This window comes from Ochotona curzoniae, unplaced genomic scaffold (genome assembly GCF_017591425.1).
Source record: "Ochotona curzoniae isolate NIBS_2020 unplaced genomic scaffold, NIBS_Ocur_1.0 contig_1, whole genome shotgun sequence".
Classification (NCBI taxonomy): Eukaryota; Metazoa; Chordata; class Mammalia; order Lagomorpha; family Ochotonidae; genus Ochotona; species Ochotona curzoniae.
The window spans coordinates 41,210,036-41,224,196 of NW_024464918.1; the positions used below are offsets into that span (position 1 = coordinate 41,210,036).

Below are 14,161 nucleotides of genomic sequence, written 5' to 3' on the forward strand. Positions count from 1 at the left end.
TATTTTTCCTCTTTGGTTATGACCTGCTGGGACCTTAAGCTTACCTGTACAGCGTGCAAGTTCTAAAAAAAGTTTTATCAAATCCGTCTGCTGGTGAAATGGCAGCCTAGAACAGCCATGCTAATGAACCAAAGGCTCAGGGGGTGGTTACAGGCCTCAGCTTTTAAAAGACTGTCTTCTCCTCTTTTGTAATTCCTATGAAGTTAGCAGATAACCAGGTCCAAGGTAAATAAACCAGTGTTTTCACTGAATTCTTTCAGCCATTGTTTACTAATACTATTAGCAACTCCGAGCATCAAGCAACTTGTAATGGGGCCCTCTTATTGTCTGTCATAAATTCTTTCTGCAAATCCCGGAGGCTGGGATGGTCACCACCTGCTTTTTTTTTTTTTCTTAAGAGATAAGAGCTCCAAGGTTCAGAGAGGTGAAGTAGCTTGCCCAAGGCCATGCAGCCAGGAGAAGGTGGGGGCGGGATTCCAACCAGATCCTGTGCTGGTGGAAACGCGGGCTTCTCTCTCCCAAACTCCCGTGCAAACCCATCTAGATCTCCAGTCTGCGCCTAGCCCATTGTTCCCTTGTCTAAGACCAATCGCCACAGTTTTCTAGCCTGATCCCAGTACCAACGGCTCTATTAATTCAATTAATGTTTAACTTGAAATAGATTCTTGTCTTCCGATGGGGAAAAAAAATAATTTGTAAAGTGAAATTCATGTCCCGGTGTGTTACTTATCAACCATAATTAGGTCCACTCGGAAGGCCAGGGGAGCGTGGAAGCCAGCGTGTTTTGTTATTTTCTGGTTAGGGGTCGAGGTTTTGTCCGTGTGCAGGTGTTAAGACTGTACAGGAACAGTGTCCGAGGGAGGAGGAGGAGGACCCAGGAATTTTTGGAGTGATCCCTTCCCAGTTTGTTCAACTCCGCCACCCTACCCCCGGACCCCTCCAAAAACCATCTCTTTGGGAAGAGCTTTCACTTGGGCCAAGGCTTGCAGGATTTGCAGCTTCATTTCCCTAAACCTCTGTGCCACTGTCCACACAGGGAGTGTCCGCTCTAATTGTGTCATTAAGGACCGTGGGCCGTGCCTGCTCCCAGTCCACCCAGCAGCTGAGTCAGCCGCCGGGCAGGCAGCCTCAGCCGGCACGGGAGGACGGCTTGTTCTCCCTGGGTTTGCCATCCATGACCTCCTGGAATCTTTCCAGGCTGTTGAAAAGTAGATGAGGAAGCCCTGTTTTCTGATGGGGACAGGGAGAGGAGGCAGGCAATGAGACACACGGCAGGTGCAGGACAAAGTTGAGGATCCATCCTGGGGTCTTTTCCTTCAACACCTCCATCAGTCCAGGTGCTGGACAAGGGGACACTTTGTTTCATGGGCTCACCCAGTCCAGAATAGTCATGGATTGACACTTGAGTTTGCCAGAGAGGGGGAATCTATGAGAGGCCCAGGGGAGGGAGCGAACTCTTCAGAGCGAACCAGGCCAGTCATGCGCAGTGGAGAAGGATGAGCACCCCGACTCCGACTCGGTGGCTGGATTCTGGGTCAGACCCTCGGCTCTACCCCACCCTCCTCCAACAGGCTTGCACACCTGTGTGCAGAAAGCCAGGAGCTGTGGAAAAGGTGACAGATGTGTCCCCTCCATCAGCTACAAAGCACACACCGTCCAGCACTTAGAACAGGAGCACGGCGTGAGAAGTCCTACCTGCAGCAGCGTTGTAGGGTCGAGGCATCTGTAGGCATCCTGAAGCTGTGGCAAGAATCCCTAGAGGAAGTTCTAGCTGGTAGACAGTGGTGATGGCTTTTTCTTCCTGGGTTGGATGCGGCCAGCATGATCTCCTTGCAAAGACACAATCAGAAAGAGAGATGACATGGACCCAGGATTTCCATGTGTGAGAGGCAGATCCTCCCCCCACAGGGTAGCTGGGAAAGTGACTTGGCCCGTGTTGGTGGGTAGGGTACCTGGCAGCGAGCCGGTGCTCCCTGGGCATCGGCTGATGCCGGAGGAGAGGAGGCTGCAAAGCTGTCGTCAGGTCGTTTGCTTCTGAACACGCTTGAGGATTCACAGTGCAGAAGGACACCTTTCAGAAAACCCGGACATGCGCAAAATCCAGATATTTAGACATTTTGAAAGCAAATGAGCAAAGATGAACTGTTTCTGCTGCCTTAAGGCAGGACCAAGAGAACTTGACCGCGTGAGGATGAGAAAGACAGTTTCAGGTTTAGAGCACCGCTTTCAGATGGGGGTCAAGGGCTGACTGGGCCACTGGCTGCCAGGCTTAGCACAGACATTCTATGCACCTCCCCCACACACACCCCTCCACTCTTCACTCAGGTGGGAAATGAGGACCCCTTCTACATGGGAATTGGACAATGATGTGGAAAATGGACTCTGTTTCTGGATTTGGAGCAGAAATGAGCACTCCATTTTTTTTTTTAATCTGAGAGCACAATTTAAAATGCATCCCTCGGGCTACCCAAGTGCCAATGCCAACTGCAGTCCTTAGGGCCGGCTAGCTTCCATCACAACTCAAGGGTGATTTCAGCAACTTTGGGGTCACCGGAGACCCTCCAGGCATGGCTACCATCTGGAAGTATCCCTTTAAGTAACCAGCATTTGTGGAGTTTTTCACTGTGTCAGCGGCTCTTCGGAGCTCCAGACACAGCGCTGTAAAGGCGAGACACCAGCGAGCAGGGGGCCCATCGGTCTCCGCGGGTGCCAAGAAGCTGCAAAGTGCGGGGCGGCACGGGGAGTCCCCGTGCTGCGCACCGTCCCGCCAACTGTCTCCGTGACTTCGGGCCAGTGAATGGCCGCACCAGGGGTGATGGGCAAGAGGGCGCGCAGGCCCAGAGCTGGGGCTCTGGGGGCTGAGGTGGTCCCCGTACTCCACCCCAGTGCGACCACCCGAGGAGGAGCCAGCAAGGTCTAGCACGTGGAAGCGCTTCGCGGCGAGCAAAACTGTGGCCACGCAGGGTTTTTTTTGTTTTTTTTTTTTTTCTCTCCAGGTCAGAAGATGAGGGTCTTCGTGCCTGGGGCGGAGGATGGGGGGAGGAAGGAGAATAGGGGACTTGCGGCCTTATCCCAAGATTGCCCAAAGCCTGGAGCCCCCGGTCCAACGTCCCTCGCCCTCCCGCAGGTGAACAAACCTGGGCATCAGTGTTCCTAATCTTTCTTTTCAGGTGTTGGAGCGCGGGCTGCTGCTCTGTCTCCACTGGGCAGAGGGAGCTACTGGGGAGGGGGGAGACGCTATTTTCTTTAATTAAAAAAATATATATAATTACAGCCATTAAGTAATTCCTTCAGTTTCCTCTTCCCTTTCCTCTCTGCTGCTGAGTGGCTGTGTTTGGAAGCCGAACCGGCTGGGAGGCCACCAAATAAGACACATTTGGGATTTCCGCTCAGCACTGTCAGTCCTTTGTGGCAAACGCAAGGACAAACCTGCTTGGAGGACGAGGAATCTACTGAGATGAGTGCATAGTGTTGTGGTGGTGTGTCTCGCGATGCACGATTTCCATGACTCTGACAAAAACCCCCTGCTCTTTTGGGACCCACGGTCCCAACTTCTTCCCTCCTCCACTGGGATGGGGCCCCTCCCAGATCCAGTAACCCCTCTAAGTCGGAAGGAAATGTGGCTCCTTTTTGGAGGTTAGCAGCTCCAGGTGCGTCCTCTCCCACCTCCACGGTAACTTCTGTCTTGGGCTAAATACATAATGTTTAGAATCGGTCAAAGCTTAATTTGCACTCAAAAGCCTTAAGCTTTCGTTTTCTTCTCCTGGAGGGCCCCAACATCTTAAGGCTGCTGGAGGGACTAACCTCATCTCAGCCTGGTGTGAAGGTGAAGCTGGGGTTCCAGATGGATTAAGCTAAATGGAAGCCAGGGAGGAAGCAGTATTCCCAGGTTCCATTCTAGAGGTCTAGCTGGCTCCTCAGGGCTGCAGCTAGCCGGCTCTGGAGAACACCTCTTCCAGGGAGCCCTTCAGGGTTTTTTCCCATTCAGACAAATCTGGGCCCTCGCCTTGTGGGTGAGAGCCTGCCTCGTGGGAGAGCAGGGCTTGCGGAGTGTGCCAGCACACCGAGCCCAGCAGCTGGACAGAACAACCTGCTGTGTGTCTACACCATCTCTTTGTTCCTCCCCTAATCCTCACCCGCACTGGGCAGAGTTGCCCATTTGCCTGCTTCTCAAAAGATGGGCACTTAACCCATTCTATGGGGCGGAGAAACAGACTTAACAACCAACAACAGTTGCAGTTCTGTGCCTCAAACAACTCTCAAAAAGAGCGAGGGAAAGGGAAGTTTTTTGGTTTTTGTTTTTTTTAATGTGCGACATGCACCAACTGCTAGGCACACCAAAGTTACAGGGAAGCGAGAGATTCAGGACCGAAGTGGCCAGGCCCCATTCTAAGGCATGGCTCCTCCTGGCTGCGTGAGGCCACTGCCGCATTCTGTTTGGGGCAAGGCTTCTCACCTGATCCCCCCAACAGTAAAAAACCTGTCGGCTGGGTAAGATCAGAGTGCCCGGTTTCTGCAATGGGGCGGTGACATCCAGGGAGGCCGCAGCAGCAAATGGGAAGAAGTCGGGCCTGGGTTTGAACAGAACCACAGAAAGCGTGCACCCTCGGGCCGCCCTCACACCTGCTGGTGGCGAGGGGACAACTGCATTCGGGTCTGTGAGCACAGGCCCTTTTCACGCCCCAGCTGCGCCTTGCTCTCCCTCCCCTGGCCTCCTGCGTGGCACTTGCGGCGACGCAATGTACCCTTTGGGCTCCACCCGCGACTCCTCCAACTGTGCAGTGGGGAGCCAACACAGGCTAAGGCTTTAGGGGGCATTCAGGAAACCTGCATGGAGATTTGGCAAAGTCGCTTCCTTCCAGCTCCGGCCTCGGTGCGCCAAGGCAGGGCAACGCGTCACGACGGAGTGCACCGAACTTCCCAAGCCATCATTTTGTCGCCCAATCCATGCCCTTATCGAATACCTGTCTGCCCCACTAAGAAATGCCCTCCTCTCTCCGAGGTCTCGGCTTCTCCTCTCCAACTCTCACACCGTACAGGTGAGAAAAAACGCGCTCAGAGAGGGGTAGTCTTTCACCCGGGGTCACACAGCGGACTGACCAAGGGCGGAGAGCAAGGTGGTGGAATTCCTGGCGGACGTTGGCGCCCGCGTGTCTGCCCCGCTTCTGATACCCGGGTTCGGGAGAATAGGCCGCTAACAAGCGGCCCATTAGGAGGAATTGTCACTCCTCTGGGAGCGAGGTTGTCCCATTAGGGCGAATTGTCATTCCTCCCGGAGCGAGGTTGTCCCGGCTCCGCGCAGGCTGAGTGCCGAGGCCGAGAGCAATTAACGCGGCTCCGGCGCGGGCAGCCGCCTCTGCCCCGGGCAGCGGGGGCGGGGCGCCCGGCGCGGCTGGAGCCGGTCACCCGGCGCAGCCCCTTCCCCCGGAGCCCGCCTTTCATCTCCCCGCGCCTGGCGCCTGCCCGCAGCCCTGGCCCGTCTACAGCCCCCTGCGCGGCCCCTCCCCCAGCCTCCTCCTAGCCGCCGGGATCCAGCGCTCAGGCCTCGGGGTTCCAACGCCAAGGCGTGCGCTCTGCGTCGCGCGGTCTGGCCAAGAGGGCTTTTCGCCTCGGGGCACCCCGGGGCATGCACGTGCGCGCCCGCTCCACGAAGGGGTCCGGCGCGGGTGAAATAACGCCCAGGGAGCGATGGAAGCGTGGAGCGGGACCGAGAGTCTTGTAAGCGCGGAGAGGCCTCGGGGCCACGCGCGGCGGCATTCGCGGGACTCCCGCTTCCTGCGTGGCTGCCCTTGGGTAGCTCATTGGGACGTTTCCTTGCCGAAGGCTCATCCTCCCTAAAACGGAGGGGGAAATCAACCCAGGCCCGAAGCGACGTGTTGAGACCCGGGATAGGTCCGGGGATTGAATCCCAGTCTAGGATAGACGCTCGGCGGTGGTCAAGTTCCGATCGGAACCCCAGTTTTCCGGCTTGCGAATACTGCAGCTACGCGAACACCCCCGGGCGCTAACCTGTGCCGAACGACTCCCAAAGGCCCAAACTAGTGCGCTAAGCGCTCGGGGACTACCCCCAAGCCAGTGGGGGAAGCGGGCGAAGCCGGGGGAACCTGCCGGGGAGAAAGAAACTGAGCTAATTTCTCCGTCGTGGAGATATTTTCCGTGAAGGCACCTCTCTGGCGAACATTTACCTGGAAGAGAGCAAGCGTTGGACGATCTGCTATTGCTCTTGATAGACAATAATGATTTTTAAATTGATCCACGCCCACTGACTTTACGGAGTCTGTTGAGTTTAATTACCCTAAGAGCCATCTCGGGTAGAAAGGATTATCTCTTGTCACAGAGCCAGAGCTGTGTGCCCAAGGTCACGCCGCCAGGAAGAGGTGCAGGAAAGGTCCTGAAAATGCAACCAGCGTGGGAGCAAAGGCTCGGGCTCTACTGGATCCAGCTTTTTTCCCCAAGCAGGGAGACCCTTCTTCCTACCTGTCCCCACTGCGGCACCAGTTGGGAGGGCACGAGCAGAAGGCGTGGCCAACAGGTCGCCTCCTCCTTTGGGACTAGAGCCTGACACTCTGATGTTCCTCGCCGATTGTTAGTAGTGTCATTTAAAAAAATTCTACTAGTTTCTTATTTCTGGCTTCATTATTTTCTTTCTCTTTCTTGACATCAGGGATCCCCAAGTTTGTTTTAAAAAAAAAAAGATTCCAGCGCCATTGATTTAAAAGAAAAATCCTAGGAATAAACGTGTGAACTCTAGGCTGACAAATATTAGCAATGAATTTCAGGATCAGTTCTAAAACCTTGGCTGGCTCCACACTAACTGAAAGTTGAACCCTTTTGTACACTTTGGCAGCTCAGGGCTAAACGAATTTCCAACTTGCTTCCAAAATATATAACTCACACCTGCCCTTAAACATCTCAAAGGCAGGGAACTCGATCTGGATTTACCTGCATGGCATATCAAGCCCACCGTCATCAGGTCTGACTCAGGGGGGAAATGCATACATCCCCAGGTAGCCTTCAGAGCTCTCTCTCTCCCTCCCTCTCTCTCCTTCTCTCTCTGAATTTCAGTTGGTTAGAGACAGAGAAGAATGTTCACGCTCCTTTGGGGGTGGAGAGGAACTCAGAGGTTTTAAAAGCTGTATTTAAAATTTCTTTACTTTTGCAGGATGCCTTCTAATCAAAATTAATTCACCGGGTCAGTGCTTAAAAAAAAAGAAAAAGCCCTGCAAGTCGCAGCCAGTGCTTTACCCACTCTCCCAGCCAACCCAGAGTGGCTCCAGGCAAAGGTTTAAGGTGAAGGACTGCCCAGGCATCAGAGAAGCACCCTGGGAGAAAAAGCGAGACTCCCCACATCCAGAGGTCAGGTTGCTGAGACTGGAAGTTAGCCCCGCTGGTCATTTCTGTAATTTAAACCACTGCCCTCGCTGTCCACCGCTGGGGGAATGATTCTGTAAGCCTCAGCCTCTTGCGGGGTGCTGAGATGAGCTACTTCAAATGTCCCGGATGGCGGGGATATTCTGAGGGGGAGAAAGCGACCCTGGAGGAGTCCTTTGAGGTTCTCTTCCTGGTCCCTCGGCCTGTGGAGCAGCTGAGATCCTCCCCCCACCCCGCACCCTCCAAGTCTACGCTCTCCTTTCCTAGGCTTTGGGACATAATTACTGAAGCTGCAATTTGGGGGGGGGGCAGGAATATCTGTGCATATATATAGATATATATGCAATGAATAAAAACGTACTTTTCAACAGGATAGACCAGGGCTGGGGGTGTGTACGAACTTGGGACCCTGTGGTTTTGACCTGTGGAAGCAGCAGGAAGACTCCAAAGATGTCGGCTCCTTTCCTCCCCCTCCCCACTCAAGCAAACACTGGCACCTAAACCCACATGACAAACACAAGCTCAAACACACTCCAGGACGCTCATTTGCAGCCATTCTTGACTAAGAAGTCGGGTCTGGATCTCCCCCAGCTAGAGACAAAAACACACACATTTTTCAAGATTTTTTTTTTTTTTTAAGCACCTGGTTGTATTCTTAGGTGGAAGAGACGGGGCAAGTGGCTTCCATGTCCTGTCTGCCCCCTTTGGAAAAAAGCACCCCCGTGGCTCGCTCCCTGACCGACATTATTATTATTGCTGTTGTTGTTATTGGAATGAGTTTTGCTAAGAGCAGTGTTTGTGAGCCCTGGCTAAAAGCGAGGTACCCTTTTTTGAGTGCCCAGTCTGTTTTGTTCCAAGTGATTTTCATTATAGGAGTTGCAAAGGTAGCCCCGCGGGAGTGCACAGTAGGACCATCACACATGCTCTGCCTTTGCAGCTGCGCATTTGAAAGGGATCCTGGCTGTGGCCGGGGGGTGGGGGGGCAGTGGGCTGGGCGCGGGGTACCCTTTTAAGAGGGGTCAGAGAGAGAAGACATGGGACCCGGCGAACTTCCTCTTTAAATAATCGGCCTTAATTACGCCTTGGACTTTTCAGTTTTGGCGTGATTATAACCCTTGAGGGATCGCCTAATAACAGCTCTGCTGACTGCTCCTGTAATTAACTCCTAATTTATTTCAAACAGGAAAAAAAAAAAAAGAGAGAGAGAGAAAGAGAGAGGCCCCAGCCTCCTGCAGAAGAACCAATCGGAGGCGAGCGCCCGTGGCGTCAGCGCCAGAGCCGGAGTCGATTGGCCGCGCTGAGTCTCCCACTTCCCCCTTGGAGGAGAGGCTCCACTCCCGGCGCGCCCATCCCGGCTCCCCCCTCCACCAGCACCAAAAAAAAGTTGAAGTCGCGGCTGCCGCGGTTGCCAGCCGAGTCGCGCGCCGGGAGCTCCGAAGGACAGAGAAGTCATGGCTTCTCCGTCCAAAGGCAATGACCTGTTTTCGTCCGACGAGGAGGGCCCGGCCGTGGTGGCCGGGCCGGGCCCCGGGCCTGGGGGTGCCGACGGGGCCGCGGAGGAACGCCGCGTCAAGGTCTCCAGCCTGCCCTTCAGTGTGGAGGCGCTCATGTCGGACAAGAAGCCGCCCAAGGAGGCGTCCCCGCTGCCGGCCGACAGCGCCTCGGTCGGGGCCACCCTGCGGCCACTGCTGCTGGCCGGACACGGCGCCCGGGAAGCGCACAGCCCCGGGCCTCTGGTCAAGCCCTTCGAGACGGCCTCGGTCAAGTCGGAGAATTCAGAGGACGGCGCGGCGTGGATGCAGGAACCCGGCAGATACTCGCCGCCACCCAGTGAGTGCACGCCGAGACCCGGGGTCGGTGGGCGCGCGGGGAGCTGGGGCTGGTGCCCGAGGTTGTGGGGTGTGGAGATCCCTTTGCACTGTTAGCCTCCCAAAGCGAGCCTGGCGAGCTCTGGACTCGTGGGTTCCCGGGCGGTTGGGAGCGCCCAGTGCGCTCCAGACACCGGGTAGGGTCCCGTGCTGTACCCGTCCGGGAGCTCCTTGTTGTGTCAAGTGTTTTAAACGCCGGCTCTTGCGGAATTGCACAGTGACTGGCAGCCTTCCGCCCTGCGCTCCGGACGTCTGGCGTGTCTAAGTTCCACTGTGCAACAGGGTCTGTGTCTGGGGATTGTGGGACGACCCACATTTTTGGGAACACTCAAATACATAGCAGGAAGGGAAGAGGGTGCCTCGTCCCCTGGCAAAGCGCAACCCTGCCAGCTGTGTCCCCATTTTAAAGATGCGCTAAACCTGGGGTCCAGCCAAACGCTGAGAAAGCAGTGACTGTGGGAGCCCTAGCCCGCGAAGGAAGAGGTGTTGGGCAGAGAGACTCGTGCAGACGAGCGAACGTCTCCTCTGGTTTGGCAGCGACGTTCTGGGCTTCGCCCGGAGCGGGCTGGAACCATTAGCCACGTGGGGCTCCACGGGCTTCACAGTAATAATTAACAGCATTCCAGCAGGAACTGCCAGTTCACCAAGTGATGCGCCTTAGCTCACCAGAGCTGGAGCCCCACTAACGTGTGTCTAGCCCTTTATTAGGCGTGGGGAGCCAGGCTTTTCCCGGAACTGTATTTGCTTGTCTTAGTTCAACTTTGCCTGGTGACTTGGGTAAGGCGAGCTGGGGTTCAAGTTCTTCGCTGATCTCCACTGTCCTGGACACCTTGGCTTTCCAGGTGGGGACCAAATTGAGCTCGGCACACCTGTCTCCCCACCTCCCCCTGATAAGGGTGGGTTGCTCCCAGCCCGCTTTGGGCTTTAAGCATTCAATGTTGGGGGCTTGAATCCTTTTACAATTTTTAGGGGACATTGCCTGCAGCCTGCTTTCTTTCTTTTTTCAAATTTCTGTCTCAGAATTGCTCTTGTCTGCCTCACCTTCTTCCTTGCCCGATTTTCCAAAAGATGAGAAAGAAGGGGGCAGGGATGGGGAGAGGGGCTTTCTCCAAAGCTAAGGGGGAGGGGTGGGGAGAAAGAAAGAAAAAAAAAGAAACCAAAACCCTTTCTGTATTTCCACCCGTCTGCTGCCCTGGGTTGGCGGACAAAACAAGGCCGTATGGCCAGGCGTCAGTGGCTGTCCCCTCCGGCGGTCTCTCTCCACCCTGTTAGAAACTCTGAAAGACTCCAAAGAGCGTGGAGATTAAGGACTCAAAGAATTTAAACTCAAGTTTGCTCAGTGCTTGATAGCACTTGGCACCCTGTGATCTTATCAGGGGCTTGTCCGTGGGGCAGCGAGCTATCCATCCGTACGCACAGGGACAGTAGCAACCCCAGTGCAGAGGCATCCGCTGCCACCTGGGCCTGACCACACCCCTTGCTCCCCCCTCCCCCGCAAAAAAAAAAAAAAAACAGCTTGGGGACATTTAAAGGTGGCAGACTGGGTTGGGACCACTCTAGTGAAATTCAGAACTCGACACCAGGCAGAGGGGTTGTTCGCGCCTCCGTTTTGCGGACAGTGAAACTGCCCACGTATTCCTAAGCTGGGGGTGGGTGGGAGGACGACCCCAGGAATTTGGCTTTAACCGGGATTCAGACACTTGGCAAACTCAGGCCTGGAAGAAGGAAGGGTTTGGAAGGATAATTCCCATTCCAAGTCCTCCAGCCCTTTCAGGGGCTTCCACCCATTTTCCGTCAGGCCACTTTGGGCCTTACCAGAGAAGGACTCTGCGAGATCCCGAAAAAGCCTGGTCAGTGCTGGCTAGGGGTATTGGAGGAGAAAGCTCGAAGGTGCCTCCCCGAGCCCTGGGCGGGCAGGAGCCGAGGAGCCCGCGGGGGACGCCCAGACCTGGTTTTGTTATTCGGAGGAAGTAGGATAAATGCTGTTTTGCCTTGTATAATCGCATCCTTCCTCCGGCTGGTTTGCAGCGGGGCGGAGGGAGGGGGGAGTTGGGGAGTGGTGCACGGAGGGGAAGCCTGGTAGCTTTATGGCTTTGATACGCGGATGCAGACCCCCTCCTTGGCTGCCTGGATTTCATGATTTAAATGCTGCCCCCGCGGAGCAGCTGGAGTTACCTTCCCCAGGCCCCTGGACGCTTCAAAACCCTCGAGATGGAGCCCTGGGGGCGGGCGTCTGCACTGAATTTGGTGGCTGAGCTGAGACCCTAAGCAGTCAGACCTCTCCGGCCAGGGTTTAGGGAGGGTGAGGATTTTGCTGGAGCAAGTTGTTAGTTCATTTGTAAATGAAGAGGTGGGCTTCTGGGTGCTCTGGCTTACTTAGAATTAGCATATGCAAAAGTTGACTTTAGCCTGAACTCATTAGCTCTCTCTCCTCTCTTAAATCAGAACAGTGATGGTGAACCAGGTGACGCTAGGGCAGATCTACCCCCTTGTTGGAAGAGCAGGCTGGGTTGGGACTTGTGCTGTGTCACCCTCAAGTATGAAGTGTAAACTCTTTCTTGGGCCACCGAAGTTACTGAACAAGAAATGCGACATTCTCCCTGGAGTGCGCTGGAGTTACAACTGTGGCTACATTTGCAAAATTAGCATAGCTCATAAAAGCCAAGTGCAGAACATTAATTGTGAGCATTCTAGCCCCGTGGCTCCCCAGCTGCCCTTGAGGGGAACCAGTGGTGAAGCGCATTGGTGCTGCTGGGAGTCTAAGGACTCAGTCCTAGGTCCGAGCTGGTTTTTGAAGCGGAGGCTGGGTGTTGTTGGCATAGCTCTGCTTCGCTTGTGATTCCCCCCCCCCCTTTAGAAACTTTGGTGACAAACTAATCATTTACACATTGGCCCTTAAACCATAACCCAGGCTAGAGGGGGTGACTAAGATGTCATCATGTGCTCTCAATTCAGATGCGGCCTGATTTCCCCTGACAAGTACTTTTATGGGCAAGCTCATTTTCCCCTCCATCTTCGTAAAGTTTATATTCTAGAAGCACCCAGCCAACAAGAGTTCTCCGTCGTCCAGTTCAGCAGCATGATGTAAGGCTTTTCTCATCTGGGGCCTGGCTGGCATGACAGCTGCATGCCCGTTTACAGCGTGCAGAAATGCCATTACTGCACTCAGACCTTCTCGCTCTGCTCTACTTGGTACATGCTCCGCTCCATCCATGGGTGAAAGCTGCTAGCCCAGTTTCTAAGCATCTTTTTCATTTTCTTTCTCCTGTGTGATGAACTCAGCATTCAAAAAGAGCATGATCAGGGCCCCCACGTCTGTCGTTTTAAACATACAAATTCAGTGTAGAAGACAGAAATCTTCGTCCTTGGCTTCTCTGACTTGGGAGGCATATGTTGTGGCCACGTGTTCTCCGTGATCCATCACGATGTTTGTCTTCCACAGGGGGAGTTTCATCCTGCCACGAGATCCCCCAAATGCACTGAATCCTGCAACAGGTTCCTTTAAAAATGGCCCCTCTCCATCCCATCCCGCAGGATAAAGGCCGTATCCCAGGAGTCTGCGTGTCCTGTGTTTTAAGGCTGAGTGCTTTTAGCCAAGAGATGGACCTGTAGGCTCACTAATTCCCTCACCTCTCTCTTCCCTCCAGGACACATGAGCCCTACCACCTGCACCCTGAGGAAGCACAAGACCAACCGGAAGCCACGAACTCCCTTCACCACCTCCCAACTCCTGGCTCTAGAACGCAAATTCCGCCAGAAACAGTACCTCTCCATCGCCGAGCGTGCCGAGTTTTCCAGCTCGTTGAACCTCACAGAGACCCAGGTCAAAATCTGGTTCCAGAACCGAAGGGCCAAGGCAAAAAGACTGCAGGAGGCAGAACTGGAAAAGCTGAAGATGGCCGCGAAGCCCATGCTGCCGTCCGGCTTCAGTCTCCCCTTCCCCATCAACTCGCCCCTGCAAGCCGCGTCCCTGTACGGAGCTTCCTACCCTTTCCATAGACCTGTGCTCCCAATCCCGCCCGTCGGACTCTATGCCACACCAGTGGGATATGGCATGTACCACTTGTCCTAAGGAAGACCACAGCCACAGACTCCAGGCCGGATGTTGGCTCCAAGGGTTCCCTCTCCCGCTCCTGGAAGGCAGCAGCAGCCCAGGGCTCCTGAACTGGGTGCCTGGGTGCCCCACCCTAAGGGGCCAGGCCCCTCCCAGGGCCTCTCCACTAGTTGGAATGCACTCTTTAGGGCAGAAGCTCCCTGATGCCCCCAACTCCTTTCACCAAGATTGGCTCTGATGGTCTTTTTTTTAATTATTATTATAAATAAGTATATACAGCTATAGAAAGTGAAATATAACAGCTTTATACAGCAGACGTAAAATTATTTTGGAAAACAAAATTTATATACGTATATATGGATAGATTCTTCTCTCTATATTTCATTGTCCTGAAAGAGACTTCTGCTTTTTTTTTTTCTCAAAGGGGAGACCAAAATGTGACATTTTTCATAAAACGAATTGACTGTATATGGAAAAGAAATGAGAGAAATAGACGCCACGTGCCTAGGAAATAGATAGGGGACTTAGCACATGTTTGCATTGTACCTGTGTGCGACTCATTAGGGATTTGGCCCTAGCTGCTGCTGGTCTCACGCTGTTGGGAGTTTTTCCTTGTTTTGTTGTAAGGTCAAGGCCCTGGGATGAGCAGCATCCCGAGAATGCCTCAGGGGCAGGTCACTCCACTCCCCTTCAGAGCCTTGTGGATGAGAGGGGCGGCTCATTTCTCTAATACTAGGTATGCAATCTTCACACCTTGCAAAGTTTTTTTTTTTTTTTTTGAAACGGGGGAGGGAGGGAGGGATGGGACACAGTAACTGCTTAAAACGAAAAAAAAAAATCTTATAACCATGAGCTCTATATGCTAAAT

The 14,161-nt window shown here is 54.1% G+C and overlaps 1 protein-coding gene across 1 annotated transcript; it reads left to right on the top strand.

The window, feature by feature from the left end:
* The first annotated feature begins 8,822 nt into the window (after positions 1 to 8,822).
* MSX2 (msh homeobox 2) lies at positions 8,823 to 13,311 on the top strand. The gene is made up of 2 exons (XM_040976858.1): positions 8,823 to 9,201; positions 12,887 to 13,311. Exons 1-2 carry the CDS (start codon positions 8,823 to 8,825, stop codon positions 13,309 to 13,311), a joined length of 804 nt encoding a protein of 267 aa, XP_040832792.1.
* The last annotated feature ends 850 nt before the right edge of the window (positions 13,312 to 14,161 follow it).